The sequence below is a fragment of the Onychostruthus taczanowskii genome, unplaced genomic scaffold, assembly GCF_017590055.1.
Source record: "Onychostruthus taczanowskii isolate IOZ18803 unplaced genomic scaffold, ASM1759005v1 scaffold41, whole genome shotgun sequence".
Classification (NCBI taxonomy): domain Eukaryota; kingdom Metazoa; phylum Chordata; class Aves; order Passeriformes; family Passeridae; genus Onychostruthus; species Onychostruthus taczanowskii.
In genome coordinates this window covers 6,298,374-6,314,077 of record NW_024501571.1, presented here as the reverse complement: position 1 = coordinate 6,314,077, position 15,704 = coordinate 6,298,374, and the positions used below count along the sequence as shown (strand labels likewise).

Sequence of the window (15,704 nt, the reverse complement as noted above, 5' to 3'; positions counted from 1 at the left end):
GGACTGAGGCAGGAGAATTTGGGAAGCTGTCGGAATGCTGCCCGTGGGAGATCCCTGGTGCAGCTGACAGCTTAGGGAAGGCTGTCTGGGCATACACAGAAAATGAGCTTTAGATGACTAAGGAGATTTTGTGGCTAAACTCTGAGTTTACAACCCCTGAGGAGTCTGACTTTGGTAGGACGTCCATCAGTGCTGGGGGGGGCTTTGGCTGCTGGCTGCTGTCTAGGCAGCAGTAGGAGTGTCCACGTGATGTTTAGGACCTTGCTGAACACCAATAAGGTATTTTCTGTGACCTCTGAAGTTTTACAGTCATGCTAGCTCCTGGGTGTCCTGGTGAGGCACAGTTCAGCCTCCCAAATTGGCATTTTGTCTGGTGGCATTCACAGGGAATTTACAGACCCTGTGGGACTGTGATGGCTCCATGGAGCCTTCCAGACTTGGCTGGGATTGTGGGCTCAGCTCTCACCTGGCTCTGAATAAAAGCTGTGATCATACTGGAGCCCTTCATTATCTTCCTCTGGAAAATGCTCTTCTTGACCCAGTTTCCAGTTACCTGGAATACAGAAGCCACTGGAAAACCATCTCCATCCCCCTCAGCCCCTCAACTGCCGGCATCACTGAGTGGGCCAAGGTTTTATTGCAAGGCCACCTTGGCTTCCCCCAAGTCATGTTTTCATGTGTGGGCAGGAATGAGGTGAAAATATCCATGAAGGATATTTCTTTTTTCCTTTCTTTCCCCTCCTGCTCCACAGGACTGTTCTCCACTGAAGGATCATAAATAAAATTATGTTAATTCAAACTGGGCCTCAAGCATTAAGCCTGAAGAGGTCTAAAAAACCCTTTATATTTAATAAATAGCTGGCAGAATTCATGAGAAACAGATGGCTTTGAAATTAATTCTCTCCTGGAGCCTTCAGAATGTGTCTGGGAGAGAAATATCCCTCATCTTTTCTGTGGAAGAGGTAGGAGTCCCGAGAGCAAACAGGCTGTGAACATCCTGTGGCATTTTAATTCTCTTTGTCACCACTTAAGGATCAATTAGGAAGTCAGGGATGAAGATCCATGTCTTCAAAGGGGTCTGGGGAGGCAGGAGGCTGCTGTGCTCCTTGCCCTACTCCCACTGCACCAACAATTCTAAGATGACACAGAGCTTAACCAAGTCCTGAGAGGTGACCTCCGGTATCAGAGACACCTGAATGGGGTGGTAGATTTGGGACTTGTGCCCTCCTGGAATACCAGGCAGGACACCCCAGGCTGTCTCCTGTAGAACCAGGCACTACTTCTAAGCTTGTCACCCTGGAATTTTTCCATGAAGGTGCAGTCAGCAGAGGTTATGGCATTACATCCTCTCCCAACAGAGGCAGATCCTGGGTAGCCAGGTCTGCGTCTTTTGAGGAAATCTCCATGGAAGACACCCCAGAAAAAGTGAAAAGAGGGTCACCCCACACTTCTCAGTGATTACCCAGCTACCCACACACAGCCATCCCATGGCCTTTGGTTCCTCTCTGATGAGTTTCAGCAGCAGAAAACAAAATCAGTAATCAGCTTCTTTCCATATCAAAGTTAAGTCAAAAAATAGATAAAATTAAAGGAGCAATCTAAAGCCTCTCCAGAAGAATGAGCTTCAAGGCAGAACTAGAGATGAAAAGTGATTTTGAGGTAATCCCTAACAGGGCTGTGTCAGCTGTATCCTCTATACTGTGTCAGTGTCTGTCTGCTTGTTTTTTGGTGCATACTGTGGAGCCAGACCAGAGTACCCAGGACGCTGGATCTGCATCAGCCAAACCCACCAGTGCCTCCCAGAGCCCTGCCAGTGCCCAGCCTCCAGCCCCAGGAGACCAGACAGACCAGGCAGAGGGCTGCACTTCTGGCCACCCACAACCCAACATTTCTTCCTCAAACGAGGTAATGGCACCAGTTGGGAAGGTGGGAACTTCTCAGGGGTGTTAATTCAGCTCCATCCCACGTGCAGCCTGCAGCTCTTCTTGCTGTTCCTGTGTCAGAGAGAGTAAAAATCTGCCAGCAAAGCAATTCCAAGTTGTAGAATCCCAGAACTGTTTGGGGTGGAAAGGACCTTTGGAGGTCATTTACTCCCATCCCTCTCTCCTGGATCTTTCCAGAGAAAAGACAATGAGGATGGAGGTGCAGGGGAACGTGTCCAGGGGAGGGGTCTGGAGCACCAGCAGCAACTGAGGAAGCTGGGAGGGCTCAGCCTGGGGAAAAGGAGACTCAGGGAGGATCTCCAGGCTCTCTGCAACTCCCAGGAGGGTACAGCAAGGAGGGGGTCAGGCTCTTTTCCCAGGAAAAAAAATGTTGGGCTGTTGGATTGGTTACCAACTGTCCTTCCAACCTTTGTCCACCACTGAGAGCTCCTTCCTTCTGCCTTTCCAGCTCATCTGTAAAGAACAGGTGCAACATACCAGGCCCACCATCCACCTGAAAGAACCCAGAACCTGTGTAAGTACCATCTTTTTAACTTCCATGGAGAATTAGCAGCTGTTGGAAGTTCAGAGTTTAACCTGTGGTGCTCTGAGGATGTGAGAAATAGCTCAGAAATGAGGGAATTTCATCAAAGATGCAACCAATGTAAAATGGTGAATGCAAACCCATGCTCAGCAGTGTCACCTGTGGGGGATTGTGGCAGGAGGACAAGAGAACAGTGCTGTCTTCTCCAAGTAGAAGAACCAGCTGAGCCCACCCAGGTCTTACAGAAAGACAAATGGAAAATTTTAAAGGGTAAATCTTTCCCTATGCCAGCAGGAAAGCTTTTTTGCCTAATCTGAGGGGCTGAAATTTTGTCCCAAAACCCAAGAAAAAATTGAGGTGTTCCTCTGCAGTTATTGTGCACTTGTGAGATCTTGTACCTCGCTCTGGGCTAGGCTGGCATCCAACTGCAGAGCAACTGGGAAGCAGAGGAGCTGGAGTTTGGGACTCACTGTGCCCCTCAATGCCCTCTTAATAGGACCCTTAAGTGGGAAAGGAAAAACTCCATTTCACTGGTGTCAGACCTTTTACAAGACCAGGGAGCAACAAAATGTGATGGGAAGGCTGGGGGCAGGCAAGCCCAACTCAGGACCACACACCAGGACCCTTTCTGGTGGGTGGGCACTGTCTGCTGGTGTTCCTGAGGGATATCCACCATCAGAATGGTTCTGGGGGAAACTGTGAGCTTCCTGGAACAGGGAAGATGCACTACACTGGTAAGTTCCAAATAGGAATAAGTTCTAAGTTGATGAAAAAGAGGAAGAGACACCAGTAAATGGCTGGTGAGGTCCTGCCAGAGTGACTGTGGGTAGGGCTCAGGAGTTTGGCATGATAACACTCTGGTTTCTGGCAGTGTAAGCAGTGGAAAATTGGCACTTCAGGGACCTTCTCACAGCCTGTGCCATGGGCAGGGACACCTTCCACCAGACCAGATTAATCCAAGCACTGTCCAGCCTGGCCTTGGACACTTCCAGGGATGGGGCAGCCTCATCTTCTCTGGACAACCTGCTCCAGTGTCTCACCATCCTCACAGTAAAGGGTTTCTTCCTAATATCTAATCTAAATCCCTCCTCTTTTAATTTAAAACTCCTCCCTTTTTTCCTGTCACTCCTGTCCTAAGGGAATCACAGAATCAGCCAAGTTGGAAGGGACTCTCCAAGTGAAGCCACAGTATTCACAAAACCCCTTCAGACACATTGTGAATGCAACTACTGACCACAGCAGCTCTTGAAATTCCCTGTTCCTGGGTGATGGCCCTGCCTGGCAGCCCTGGACAGGACTTGGACCTCCCAGCATCATCCACTGTGCTCCTGGAGGAGGGAAAGCACCTGCCTGCTGTCTGTTGTCACCTTCTACTCTGGCTGCTGCTGGGTGTGAATGCTTCTTGCCTTCACACCTGCAGTAGTGGTGATGTCCTCAGTGATGCTCTGAATGCTGAGGATGATTCCAAGCAGGGGCCTTATTTCTGAGAAGCCCCAGCTTCTCCTGAGACCATCCCTTTCCCCATGTATTGTCTGGACATGGCTGTAGGTTCATGCTGGAAAACCTTCTAAATTTTGTACTGAATATATAAAAACATTCAATCAGATTGACAAAATCCAATTTTGGAGCCTAAAGGGACTTAGGATCATGCTGGTATTTAGAGCTTCCCCCCTCCTTCTGGGCACAGTGATGTTCCAGAGCTGCTGTCCTTCCCATGGAGCTGTTCTGGGAGGCTTTTGGAAGCAGGGATGGTGAGGCTGGGAAGCACCAGCGAGCTGAGGGATCACATCTTGGCATCATGGCCTGTTCCAGGGCCATGGAGCATTGAAGCTGGTGAGCCAGGGAGTCTCCCACCCTGCTTCCCTTTGATTCTTCTGGGTGTAATAACGAGCCAGAGCATTGTTAGCACAAAATGCCAATTCAGGCTCAAAACAGCCACAGAAATGTTCAGGGCTTGAAGGGTGCATCCTCCCATCCCATCGCCCTCCTCGGCTGCCAGAGCACCTCCCCCCCAGCTCGCCCTTAACTTTCCACTCCTTGTATTCCTGAAAATTCCAGCCCATTTTGTGCCTCCCAAGCTGAGCAGATAACAGAGAAATGGCACTATCTGGTTTCCCTGCTTTGTAGGCCTGGTAAACACATCTGTAGCCAAACCCTGACAGCAAAGTGAAAAAATCCTCTGCGTTTCACAGCCCGTGGGAAAACAGGAAAGTGTGTGCTACAATTCCAGAAACAGCTCCAATCCTGCTCCGAGAACAAGCCAGAGTCGGGGTGGCATTGTACTAAAAATTCAGATCCAGCAAGAAGCCAGGGCAATGTGGGGTCACCAGTGGTGGGGGACATGTCTGGATCACATAGGGCAGGGGAAAGGACAGTGCAGAGCTGCCCACCCCATTCACAGCTGGGCTGGTGGGACAGCACCACTGATGGGTGTACCCAGCAAACAGCTGGGATTCAACCCAGGAATTGCAGACCTTTCACCCCACCACACCTCACTTTGTCCAGAAAACAAGGAACTCAAACTAGAAGGCCTTAAAAAAAGAAGCACCAAGTATACAGCTGGTAGCACTTTGTGGACTCTAGGTGTTTCACAGGCTGGTTGGTTCCCTGCATCCTTCCTCTTCAGGTGATGCTTTGAACCAATGCTGAACAGGTTGGTCCATGTTCCCCCACCTTCTTCTTCTCATTCCTTTAATTACAGCAGGATCTTAATGAGTTTTTTAGTAAGACTTATTAGCTCAATACTTTACATTCTAGAGGATGACTTCTTTTAAGGTCTGGCTCACAAACATTTTCAGTTGGGTTTCTCCTGCTTTGGAAGGGATGGATGGATGGATGGATGGATGGATGGATGGATGGATGGGTGGATGGATGCTCTGCTCCTCACCCTAATCCCAAAATGAGTTAGAAGCAAGAAGTGACGATGACAGAGGTGGTTGGTGTAGCCTGAGCTGTGGTTCAGCCACACAACCCCGTGCCCATCTCCCAGGTGTTCCTCCTCCATCACGTCCCCCACCTGGACACAGATGTGTCCAAGGAGCTGAGTCAGTGCATTCTGGGGAGCACCAGAACCTGCTGCAGTGGGGGATGCAAAAACCACAGCAGGACCACTCGAGCCCACTGGAATTGCTGTGTGACACCCACTGGTCTGGGGACACAGGACAGTCCCTGGACCAGGCACAGGGACTCCCTCACCGAGCAGGGTCGTGGTCCCCTCTCACTCCGTGCAGCTGGCGGGGGTGGTTTGTTGACTCAAGTGCTGTTACCTCATTCGGGGATGTTGGTTTTAGGTCCCCGCCAGTGTGGGAACCGGATCCGAGCCGCTCGGCAGCGCCTGTCAACTCCGGCCAAGGAATGCGAGCGGCTCCGGCGGCGGAGGGGGAGCTGCCAGGGGCATCCCTGCCGGCCCAGCCGCCTCACCCTGCCGGCCCAGCCGCCTCACCCTGCCCCTCTCCAGCCCTGGAAAGGGCCCATCCCTCCAGTTCACCCTCTGAAGGGCTTCAGGCACTGCTCGCCAGCTGAGTGGTCTCAGCGAGGTTTTAGCCTCGCATCTCATTTCCCTCCCCACCCCAAAAAGGGTCTTTTCCCCGCCATGGGGTGGTAGGGGAAGAGGCAGGTTATTGAGGGCCGGGGGAAAACAGAGCTGTGACAAAACCAGGGGAAGGAGGATGCAGGGAAGCAGCAGAGGCTTTCCCTTCCTCTGCCAAGCAGAAAATGCTGCACAGACAGGGACTGGTAAATCACAGGACATTCCAAGCGTAGGAGCACAACCCAGCGTCCAGATGTGATAAAACCACCGAGCTGCAGCCCCCTCCTCCCTGTACCGCTGGGAACCAGCTTTGCAGGGAATGCTGCCCTCGGGCTGGGGCAGATTTCCCATCCAGCTCTTTTCCCAGGGATGGTACAACCCCACAGAGGGGCCCCGGGGAAGTTCTCCCGGTGCAAAGCGAAAGGACAGGCAAGGGACAGTGGCCGTTCCCAGGGACAGCCGGGGCCTCCCGATGCTGAGCTCTGTACCCGGGGCCAGCCTTCCGCCCCGGCAAGTGCATCCTGTCTCCACTGCTGCTTCCCAAATATTTAGATAAGATGGGGTGAGATTAGGTGCGTCCCTGGGCCCGCAGCTCCCGTCCCTGCGGTGCAGCAAAGCGGGGTGCTGCCAGCCACCGGTGGTGTTGGGATGGGAGGGGAAGGTTTGGGGTGATGGAGCAGGCAGGAGTAGAGCCTTTCCCAGCCAGGCACCTCGTTTCAGCAGGGATTAAAGACTTTTACACACAGGATCACCTGCACATGAAAGACTTGAGCATGCAGGAGCTGTATATACAGCACCTCTCACATAGGACCTGTGAGGGCCAGGTCTGTGCACAGAATCATGGTAGGATTTAGGCTGGAAAAGGCCACTAAGATCATCAAGTTCAGCCATTAACCCAGGACTGCCAAATCCACCATTAACCTGTGTTCCCAAGTGCCACATCCATACGTCAGGATCTGTGCAGGCAGGAGGGTGAGCATTTTAGTGAGCTCCCAGATGCTACAAAGCATTGAGCAAAAAACCTCAGGAACACCCCAGAGAAGAGCATGGGCTCCATCCACTCCTCTCCCATCTCTTCAGGGATGCTTTGGTTTGCCCAGAGAAGCTGTGGTTTCCCATCCTTGGAAGCGTCCAAGAACAGGTTGGAGGCGCTTAGAGCAATCTGGTCTATGGAAGGTGTCCCTGCCCAGGGCAGGGAGTGGAACTGGATGATGTTTTGGATCCCTTCTAACCCAAACCACTCCGTGATTCATTCTGTGATTCTATCCAAAAGCAAGACACACTTTCTTGCTCTTCCCTGCAGAGCTGCTTTCTTGCTCTTCCCTGCAAAGTTTTAGGCAGGACAGAGACCTGTGTTGGTGGGGACAGAGGGTAGAAAGGCTGTGGGGGAACTGTGGGGCTGCACAGCCCTGCCCTGCTCCCGCTGTGGCCCCCTGGCCTCCCCAGCTCCCCCGCCCCGCTTCCCTCGGGGACCTGCTATTCCTGGAACACCGAAAGCTGCGGCTCACAGATAAGGCTGGTGCAGGGCCCCGGTGAGGAACGGCAGCCAAGAGCTCGGCTCCTTGTAAAGAAACTACTTTTAAACTTTTCCTGTTCCCCGGGAGGGCCGGCAGCAGCCGGGCAGTGCACAGGGAGGAGGGAAGATCACAGAATCCGTTTGGTTGGAAAAAACTCTGAGATCACTGAGTCCAACCTATGACCCAACACCACCTTGTCCACCAAACCACGGCACGGAGTGGCACATCCAGTCTTAAAGGGGTCATTCTGTAAGCATGGGACGTCCTGCACCCCTGGTGATGGGGAGGGATGATCCTGGGCAGTCCCTGGGTGGGGGAGCAGTGCTGACCCTTGCTGTCACCACAGGATGAGTGGACGACTGCCAGCAAGAACAACTCCTTCTTTGAGAGCTTCTGCTCCACGGCCCAGCATGTGTTTGATGCCACCAGGGACAACTGCAAGGTGATGCTGACGGCCTGCAAGAGCCCCTCCAGCCACTGGGCCGTGCGGGTGGTCCTGCACCGTGAGTATGATCCCTCCTCCTGCTGCAGGGGGACAGGGTGGCAATGGGGATCCCAGAGCTGGAGGCTTGGCAGAGCCCTCAGGTCTACTAGAGCTTGGCCAAAGGGCTCTGTTCTGTCCCATCCCAGTGGTCTGGGAGAGGAACGATCCCAGAAATCCTTTGTGCCCCAAGGAATGCACCAGACCCTTCTGCCATGCTGAGTCAAGGCATTGACCAGTCTCCAGAAGGAAGAATTCTTCCCAGGTGGTTAAAACTGGGTGCCCAGTTCAAATCCTTCTCCAAAGACCTCAGAGAGGAGGTCCTCGCCCATGTCAGAGCTCTGTAGGGATACCCAGCTCAGCCTGGGTGTGCCCAAACATTGCTTTAGGATCAGGGTGACTGGGAGATGGAGACATCCTGCTGCCCTAGCATGAGGGGAGGAAGGTCTGAACTCCATCCTGCTCTTACTCATCATCAGAGCAGGAGTTGGGTGGGTGATCCAGACTCCACATCCAACCTCAGGGAAGGCACCCAGGCACTGGAGACTAATCCTTGAGGAGACGAGTACAGCCCCTCACTGGGCTTGCTCATAAATCACCCACTGAAGATGGTGGTGGGGCCTGGAGGCTCTGGGGCTCTCCCCCTTCCAGAAGAGGTCCTGGTTCCTGGTCAGGCTGTGAAGTATCTACAAGGGTTGGCTTCATCCCCACACATCTTCATCTACCTCCTCCAGAAACTGGGTCACCCCTCTGATGAGGGGATGGTGGCACAACCTGTCCTTGCCCACACCTTGTGCTCACTGAAACCTTTTTCTTCCCCCAGTTCCCTTGGACTCTGAAGAAGTCCTCGGAAAGCTGAAGGAGAAGAAGGACAGGTTAGAGGAGGTAAGTGGGTCTCTGATCATGGCACAGCTGCCCCAGGGATGTCACCCAATGGTGGGTGGCACAGGAGCCTGACCTGTCCCTTCTGTGGCAGCTCGGCATCGTCAACATCACCTCTGACAAGATGGTGGAGGACATGACCATCAACGACGAGTTCAGCACGCCCCTGATCATCACCATCATCACCCTGGCCGGGTCCCTGCTGCTCGTCGCGGCCATCTACGGCTGCCACCAGCGCTTCTCTCAAAAGAAGGACCAGGTAAGGTGGCAGGAGGGTGGGACAGGTGTGCCAAGACCTTTTCCATCCCAGAAGCATCTTCAGGAGATGAGGATCGTCAGTGTTGCTGTCTCTCATGGTGCAGGCATCCTGGTTTGCCCAGTGGGCACAACCCTGGGTCGTAATTTTGACAAGAAAGGCTTTCTCAATCCAAAACCCCATTCCAAAAACAAGCTGTACCTCTCAAAAAATTTCTTGAAATACTTCTACAAGTAGTGGAGCTGGGTTGGGTGCCAGGGAGCCCCAGGCTGTGTGCAGGGAAGAAGGAGGGTGTCAGCAGGAGGGGCATCAACACTTCAGGGCTCAGCCTTTGCAAGAGCTGGGCCAGGGCCAAATTTCAGAGCAGCAGCAGCAGGATTTAAGGAAGAACCAACACAGAAAGAGAAAATAATGTGATTTTTATCTCAGGAAGCAATCCTAGGTGATTTTAGTGTAGCATCCACCTGCAAGGACTGGCCATTCCCACACCCTGGGGCACCAAGGTTTGCACTGGTCCCAGCTGCTGTTCCTGAGGATTTAGCTCTAGCTCAGACAGAAATGGAAAAGGAAAATAATTATGAAATCAGATTATGCAATCAGGGTAAATCACCCTCCTGATGGAGAAGCAAACCTACTTCACTCCTACTTCAAATCGCTTTCCCCTGGACCAGTCCATCCTTTCTCAGCGATCCCAACCTCTGCCCCATGGGAAAACAAGGGATAAAGCTTTAAATATTTACAGTGCAAGGTAGGTGAACACAGAAGGCAGGGAAGAGCAAATTAATGCCCCTGTCAGACTTGTTTGTACTTACCAGGCTTGATTTTTAGGGAAGAAATAGGGGAAGAAGCAATACCTCAATAAACATTTGACCTGCACTGTGGTCCCCTTGGAGTTTCCAGGGTTTCATCATCCCTTGCATGAAACCTCCCTGGCTGGCATGAAAAACATCCCACCAGGGACAGATAACAGCATAACACGCCCCATGTTGTTCAGAAAATGGGTAGAAATAAGGTATTTTTAGTGATGGGAACACGTGTTCCTAAAATAACCTGGTGCAGAGGAATAGGTACCAGTTCAGCTTGGATGTTCCAGAGGTAAATTCCCACCAGACACAGGGTAAAATAGCAAAACCAAAGCAAGGGATGCCATTTCCAAAAATCAAACACATTCCTCCTTCCTGGCTTTGTTTTTGGGTGGTTTCTTTTGTTCTCCTTCTGTTTCGTTTCCAAAAATGACTTGAAAGTTTTTTTTTTTTCTATTTTATTTTTTTTTTTCTCCAACCCTCCTCGCCCCCCCACCTCCCTCCCTGTTGTTTTATCTTGGAAATACCCAGAACATCCACCCTGATGTCCCCGGGTTTGATGATGGACATGTGGCCCTGATCTTTAATGTGAGTTCCAACACAGGGATTGGAGGGGCGGGCGCCGCATCCGTAACAACCCCAGCTCTCACCTCCGGTGCTTGGTAGGGCCCAGTGGCTTTTAACAGAACTAAAGCCCAGCTTTACAGCCCCCTTCCCCTCGCTGCATGGCTGGAAGGTGCCTTGCCATGGTGGGAGACCAGCAATCCCACAGGGAAGCAGCCCTTGGGAGAGCCCAGGTGTGTCCTCTGCTTTCGAGCATCCCACGAGTGACACAGGGGACTCCCAGCAGCGCCTTTGCAGCCTCTCTGCCAGCACCAAGCCCTGCAGTTTTGCTTCTCCATCCCTCTCCTTCTCCATGGATTCCCTCCCACGTCTGTCTCCTGACATTTATAGGAGCACTGTAATAGAGCAAGCTGTGAATCCAGGCAGATTTTAACAGGGCTCCCCAAAAAGGGCTGAGCAAGGACTGCAGCTCCCCACTGAATCCTTCCAGGGAATGATAGGGATGAAGGATCCACCAAGAGCCCTGTGCTTCCCAAAAAGGGCTGAGCAAGGACTGCAGTTCCCCACTGAATCCCTCTAGGGAAGGATGGGGATGCAGAAGCCCAAGTGAATGCAAAATTAGGATGGGCTGGGGTTCTGCCAAGGGATGAAGGGCTGAGCTGGAGCTTGAAGCACATCATACCAAAGGACCAGGGTGATAATGTGTGTGATTCCATCTTTCCCTGCCTGCTTTCCGCTGAGAGTTCCAGAATGAGGAAGGATAATGCTCAAGATTTGGCAGATGGGAGCTGCCCCTGACTAAAGGAGAAGAATAATAAAGCAATTAGAAAAAGGTCAGGGGTGGATAGAAAGGGAGGGGAAGAGCAGATTTGAGGTAGGGAGGCAGGAGTTGGGATGCAGTGTTGCTCAACCTCTTCCCAAGGTCCTGGATGGAACAAACTGAAGCTGGCAGCTGCTCCTGGAGGTTTTCCACATGTCTCTGGCTGCTCTTTCCTCCTTCCCATCATCAGCAGAGTCTTCCTCTTACCAGCTCCATGCTATCCCCTCGCTGCCCCCTGCCTCAACCTCACCATGAAAGTCTCTATATTTAGCTATATAAATCTCTACGGGGCAGCTGTCACAGCTGGCTGAGCCCTGAGGTGACACTTGCAGCATGGCCAAGGTGTTGTTCAGTGGGGTTTATGGTTTTCTTTCCTCATAGCAGCGCCTGACCGAGGAGATGCAGACCATGGAGAACGGCTACCACGACAACCCCACGCTGGAGGTGATGGAGACCTCCTCCGAAATGCAGGAGAAGAAGGTGAACCTCAACGGAGAGCTGGGGGACAGCTGGATTGTTCCTCTGGACACCCTCATGAAGGAGGACCTGGAGGAAGAGGAGGACACGCATTTATAGGATGCAGAACTTGATCAAGAGAAAAACAACCACCCCCCCCAAAGAAAAACCCATAAACCCTACACACATGCACACAGACCTCCAAAATAAGGCAAAATTCCCCCCCAAAAGCAGAAAAACCCTTAATGAACTAATCGTGGCCCCTCGTGCCACCACATGGGGTGCAAGATGGAAGAGAAAAGGACATGAGAAGACACCTCTGGGGCACAACAACAAAAGCCACTTTGGGGGCTACATCTGGCCAAGCATCCTCCAACCCCCACCCACCTCCCACGCCAGACCTGACCAGCCATGGGCAAACAGGGTGGCTTTGCTCCTGAAGAGCTGCTGGTGTCTCCTCCAAGCATGTCCCTTCCCATCCCACATCTGACCACGCCAGCCACATCCTCCAGCTACTGAGTGACTCAAAAATCAAGAGAAATAAAATAAATAGGATGGGAGATGGAGTGCATCTGACAGCAAAGCAGCACCTGGCAATTACAGCTCGACAAATCCTCTGGCCCACGCTGTTTAGTCATCACCCTGCCCTCCCTGACACCTAGGTAGTGAATGAAAAATGCTGGAACAGCCTGTTCCTTTTTAATCCAGTTTTCAGCCTCTCCTCAGAGCTGAAATGCACAAGAGCCCCTCGTTGTGCCATAGGCAAAAGGATGCATCCGGACCCAGTGGGATGGCAGGGATGCAGCAGTGCCAAGTGATGCTCAGCCCCCGTGCCAAGGGCTGAGGAACAGATCCTGCACCCACCTGGAGACCGAGAGAGGTGCAGCAGCTTCTTGTTTTGAAAGGATGAGATGGAGGGAGAGGAAAAGAAAGAATTCCTTGCGTTCATCCCTCTTTAGGAAGGGTGTGGAGAGCAAGAGCGATGCCTGGTCTCCAGCCCAGGTGTGATGCTGGGGGTTTTGTGGTGCAGGAGCTCAGCTCTGGTGCTGCACTTCCCTCTGGAAGGATCACTTGCCTTTCAGGAATTACACAGCAGCATCTCACAGCCCTCATCCATCCTCCACGAGACTGTGGGACACACACACCACGATGGTTTGTGATGTTTGAGGGCGCATTTTCCTGTGTGAGCAGCAGAAGAGGTAGAGGAGCAGCAGAATGTGAACCAGGGAGCTCAGCGGCATTCAGGTGGCCTTGGTGTTTCACACCCTCAAGGTTTAAAAGCTCAGCCTCCAGCTCTTCTTCACAAGCCACTAAAATAACAGAGACCTGCAAAGCAACTTCCAGCTCAGCAGCAAAGCTGGGACTGAGCTTTGTCCTGCAGCCAGGTCTCCCTTTGCTGAAGCCTTTAAAGGGGAGAAGAAAAACATGGCTGGACTGAGGCCATTTCTGGATTTTGACTCCTCACCACAGCTCCTAAATGGCTCTAAAAGGCTGGGGAGAGGTTCATGCCTTTGCTCTGGTGAAGCAGCTCAGTCATGGAAGAGGCAGGGATCATCCTCCAGCTGGGGTCCATCCTCCAGCACACGAGGACCAGAAGATCACTTGGCTGAGTCCCTCTCCCAGAGTGAGGATGGTGCTTGTCCCAAACCCTCTGCAAGCCAGAGGAGCTGCAGACAAGAGCAAGGCCCTTCTCCTCTATTGCCATAAACCAAGGCACAATGGGGAGATTTCCTCTGGGCTTTGCCACCAAGCCAACCCGACTGGGATCTGCTCCCATGGCTGCCCTGAATGAGGGGAAAAGCAGAGCCAAGCAATGGGAAGCTTGGAGAAACCCTGGTGGAGTTGGGAGTACTCAGGAAGGAGGAGATTGGGGTGTTTCGTTCAGCCACAGGACAGGCACTGGCAGAAGATACAAGTGGCTCTTCCCCCTTCTGTCCTGCACTGAAGGGGAGAGTCTGAAGTGTTCAAACCTTTCTATTTTTGTATGTAAATATTCCTGCTATTCATTAGCAATGTATTCCGCACACTTCACTTACCTGTGCACTGCACTATGGGGAAGTAATTTTGGAGGGGAGGGGAAATAACAACTAAAACAAATTAAAAAAAAAAAAACCTTTAAAATCTTAAAAATAAAAAAAATAAAGAAAAAGCTAAATGCCAGCCTGGTAGGAGAATAAAATTTGACATGAAGCAGAAAAACACCTTTTGCCCAGGTAACTTTGTGCCATAGGTTCGTCCCTGTTCTGGCAGCATCAAGTTCAGCTCTTTAACACAGCCACGAGTCTCAGAGAACAGGACTCAACATCCACAACTGCTCTTGTGAGCAGTGTGGCCTCCCAGCCGCCCCGACAGACAAGCAGCAGGTCCATGACCTCACATTTCTGTCCTTCCCAGAAAACAAACACAGGGAAAACACAGGGCAGCAGTGATGCTGTGGCCACCAGGGCTGGAGTTGTCACAAGGACACCCCTGGCAGGGCATCTCCAGGCTTTGGCATGTGCCTAAAGATTCCCCCTTCCCAGCAAAGAAATGCCAAAGTGCTTTAATGAGTCAGGTCCAAAGACTTTCCAAGAGAATCCTACAGAGGCTTGAGATCAAGTAACCTTAAATCTTTCCGAGCAGAGACCAGTGAGGATATTAACTGCTCAGCAAGTGCTTATAGTGATTTATATTTGAATAGGAATTGTACATTTATTTATTTTTCCAGACACCATATTTTTAAACCACTAATATTTTATAGTAGATTTTCCTTCCCCTATTTAAAAGAACTATTTCCACAGGAAAAGAAAACAGTACTTTTTGTTTTTTTTAATGTTGAGAACATTCTTTTTTTGGAAAAAAAAAAAAAATCAGGTAGGAAATGCAGCAATGAGCATCTTTGGCCTTAACCCTTCCCTTCGTAGACTGTAGCCATAATTGTTAGACCAAAAATAATAAATAAAAATAAAAGATTTACCGAGGCATTTCCTTCCTCCCTGCCCCTCCTCCCTTCCCTGCGCTCCTCTTCTCTGCCCCAAAACAGCTTTAACATCCCACACATTGTACAAAGAGATTCCTGCTCTTACCTTTCGGCGAGAGCTTTACAAGCAGCTCAGATGTCCTTGCAAGAGACTTTTCTATTTTCAGATTCAAGAGGAAATGTGTAAATACTTTAGGAGCATTTTATCTCCTGCTCACAGTGCCGTGACCCAGCTGATGAGGTTGATACTGTGACTGCTGCCTACAGAAGACACACAGAAGTCATAATCCATGAGGGACTGGTGAAGGAAAACTTAATTCCCCAGGTGGTTACCTGTTGAACCTTGCACATATAGTAGAGCTCTTACATACTGTCTGTAGCAGCACCTCTCACGGGGACAGGAGTCTGATTTACACTGGAATTTACTGAGGAACTGGATTGTAAGAGATTATTCTTGCATTTTCCTACAAATATATTTTGAGAGCATCATGTATTTCTGTCAATAAATATTCTTATGTAAAAGACTCGTGTCTTTGGATGAGTGAGGAGGGGTGGGCAGGAGAGAGGACAAGTTCAAGGGCCACAACTTCCTGCTCTGGAGAGGCTCCATGGGAAAACACTGGACCAGCTGGAATGAAACCAACCCAGACCTTCAAGGTAGCCAGCTATGGAAAAGCCTGTATTTTTCCTGTGCAGAAGGAAGTATTATAGTGGTGGAAAATCTAAGAAATTTAAAAAACAGAGGACTCAGAGGGGTGGGAGGCTGGGGTGATATGAGGGCACCCCACCACAGCCTGAGCACTTGCCTGAGCTCTTGGTGCCTTCAGGCTGTCAGAGGGGAAGGCAATTCATCCTTATTTCTGCATTTCAGCCTTATTTATTTCTGCATTTCATCCTAACTCACCCTGGTCTGCAGCTCCTCCTTGCACTCAGGTCAGGCTGCGGAGGAGGGAATCAAACCTCACATATAA

General features: G+C 51.1%; 1 protein-coding gene across 2 annotated transcripts in view; it reads left to right on the top strand.

The window, feature by feature from the left end:
• PODXL (podocalyxin like) overlaps window positions 1-15,255 on the top strand; it is a 46,213-nt gene extending 30,958 nt beyond the window's left edge. Inside the window, exons 3-9 of one of the 2 annotated variants that reach the window (XM_041413376.1) lie at window positions 1,748-1,905; window positions 2,392-2,457; window positions 7,859-8,015; window positions 8,817-8,878; window positions 8,970-9,134; window positions 10,466-10,522; window positions 11,700-15,255. In XM_041413376.1, coding sequence (XP_041269310.1) covers window positions 1,748-1,905; window positions 2,392-2,457; window positions 7,859-8,015; window positions 8,817-8,878; window positions 8,970-9,134; window positions 10,466-10,522; window positions 11,700-11,894 — 860 coding nt within the window. In that variant the 3' untranslated portion in view covers window positions 11,895-15,255. The remainder of the gene's footprint in view (window positions 1-1,747; window positions 1,906-2,391; window positions 2,458-7,858; window positions 8,016-8,816; window positions 8,879-8,969; window positions 9,135-10,465; window positions 10,523-11,699) is intronic. The other variant, XM_041413377.1, reaches the window with a different exon arrangement.
• Window positions 15,256-15,704: the final 449 nt, after the last annotated feature.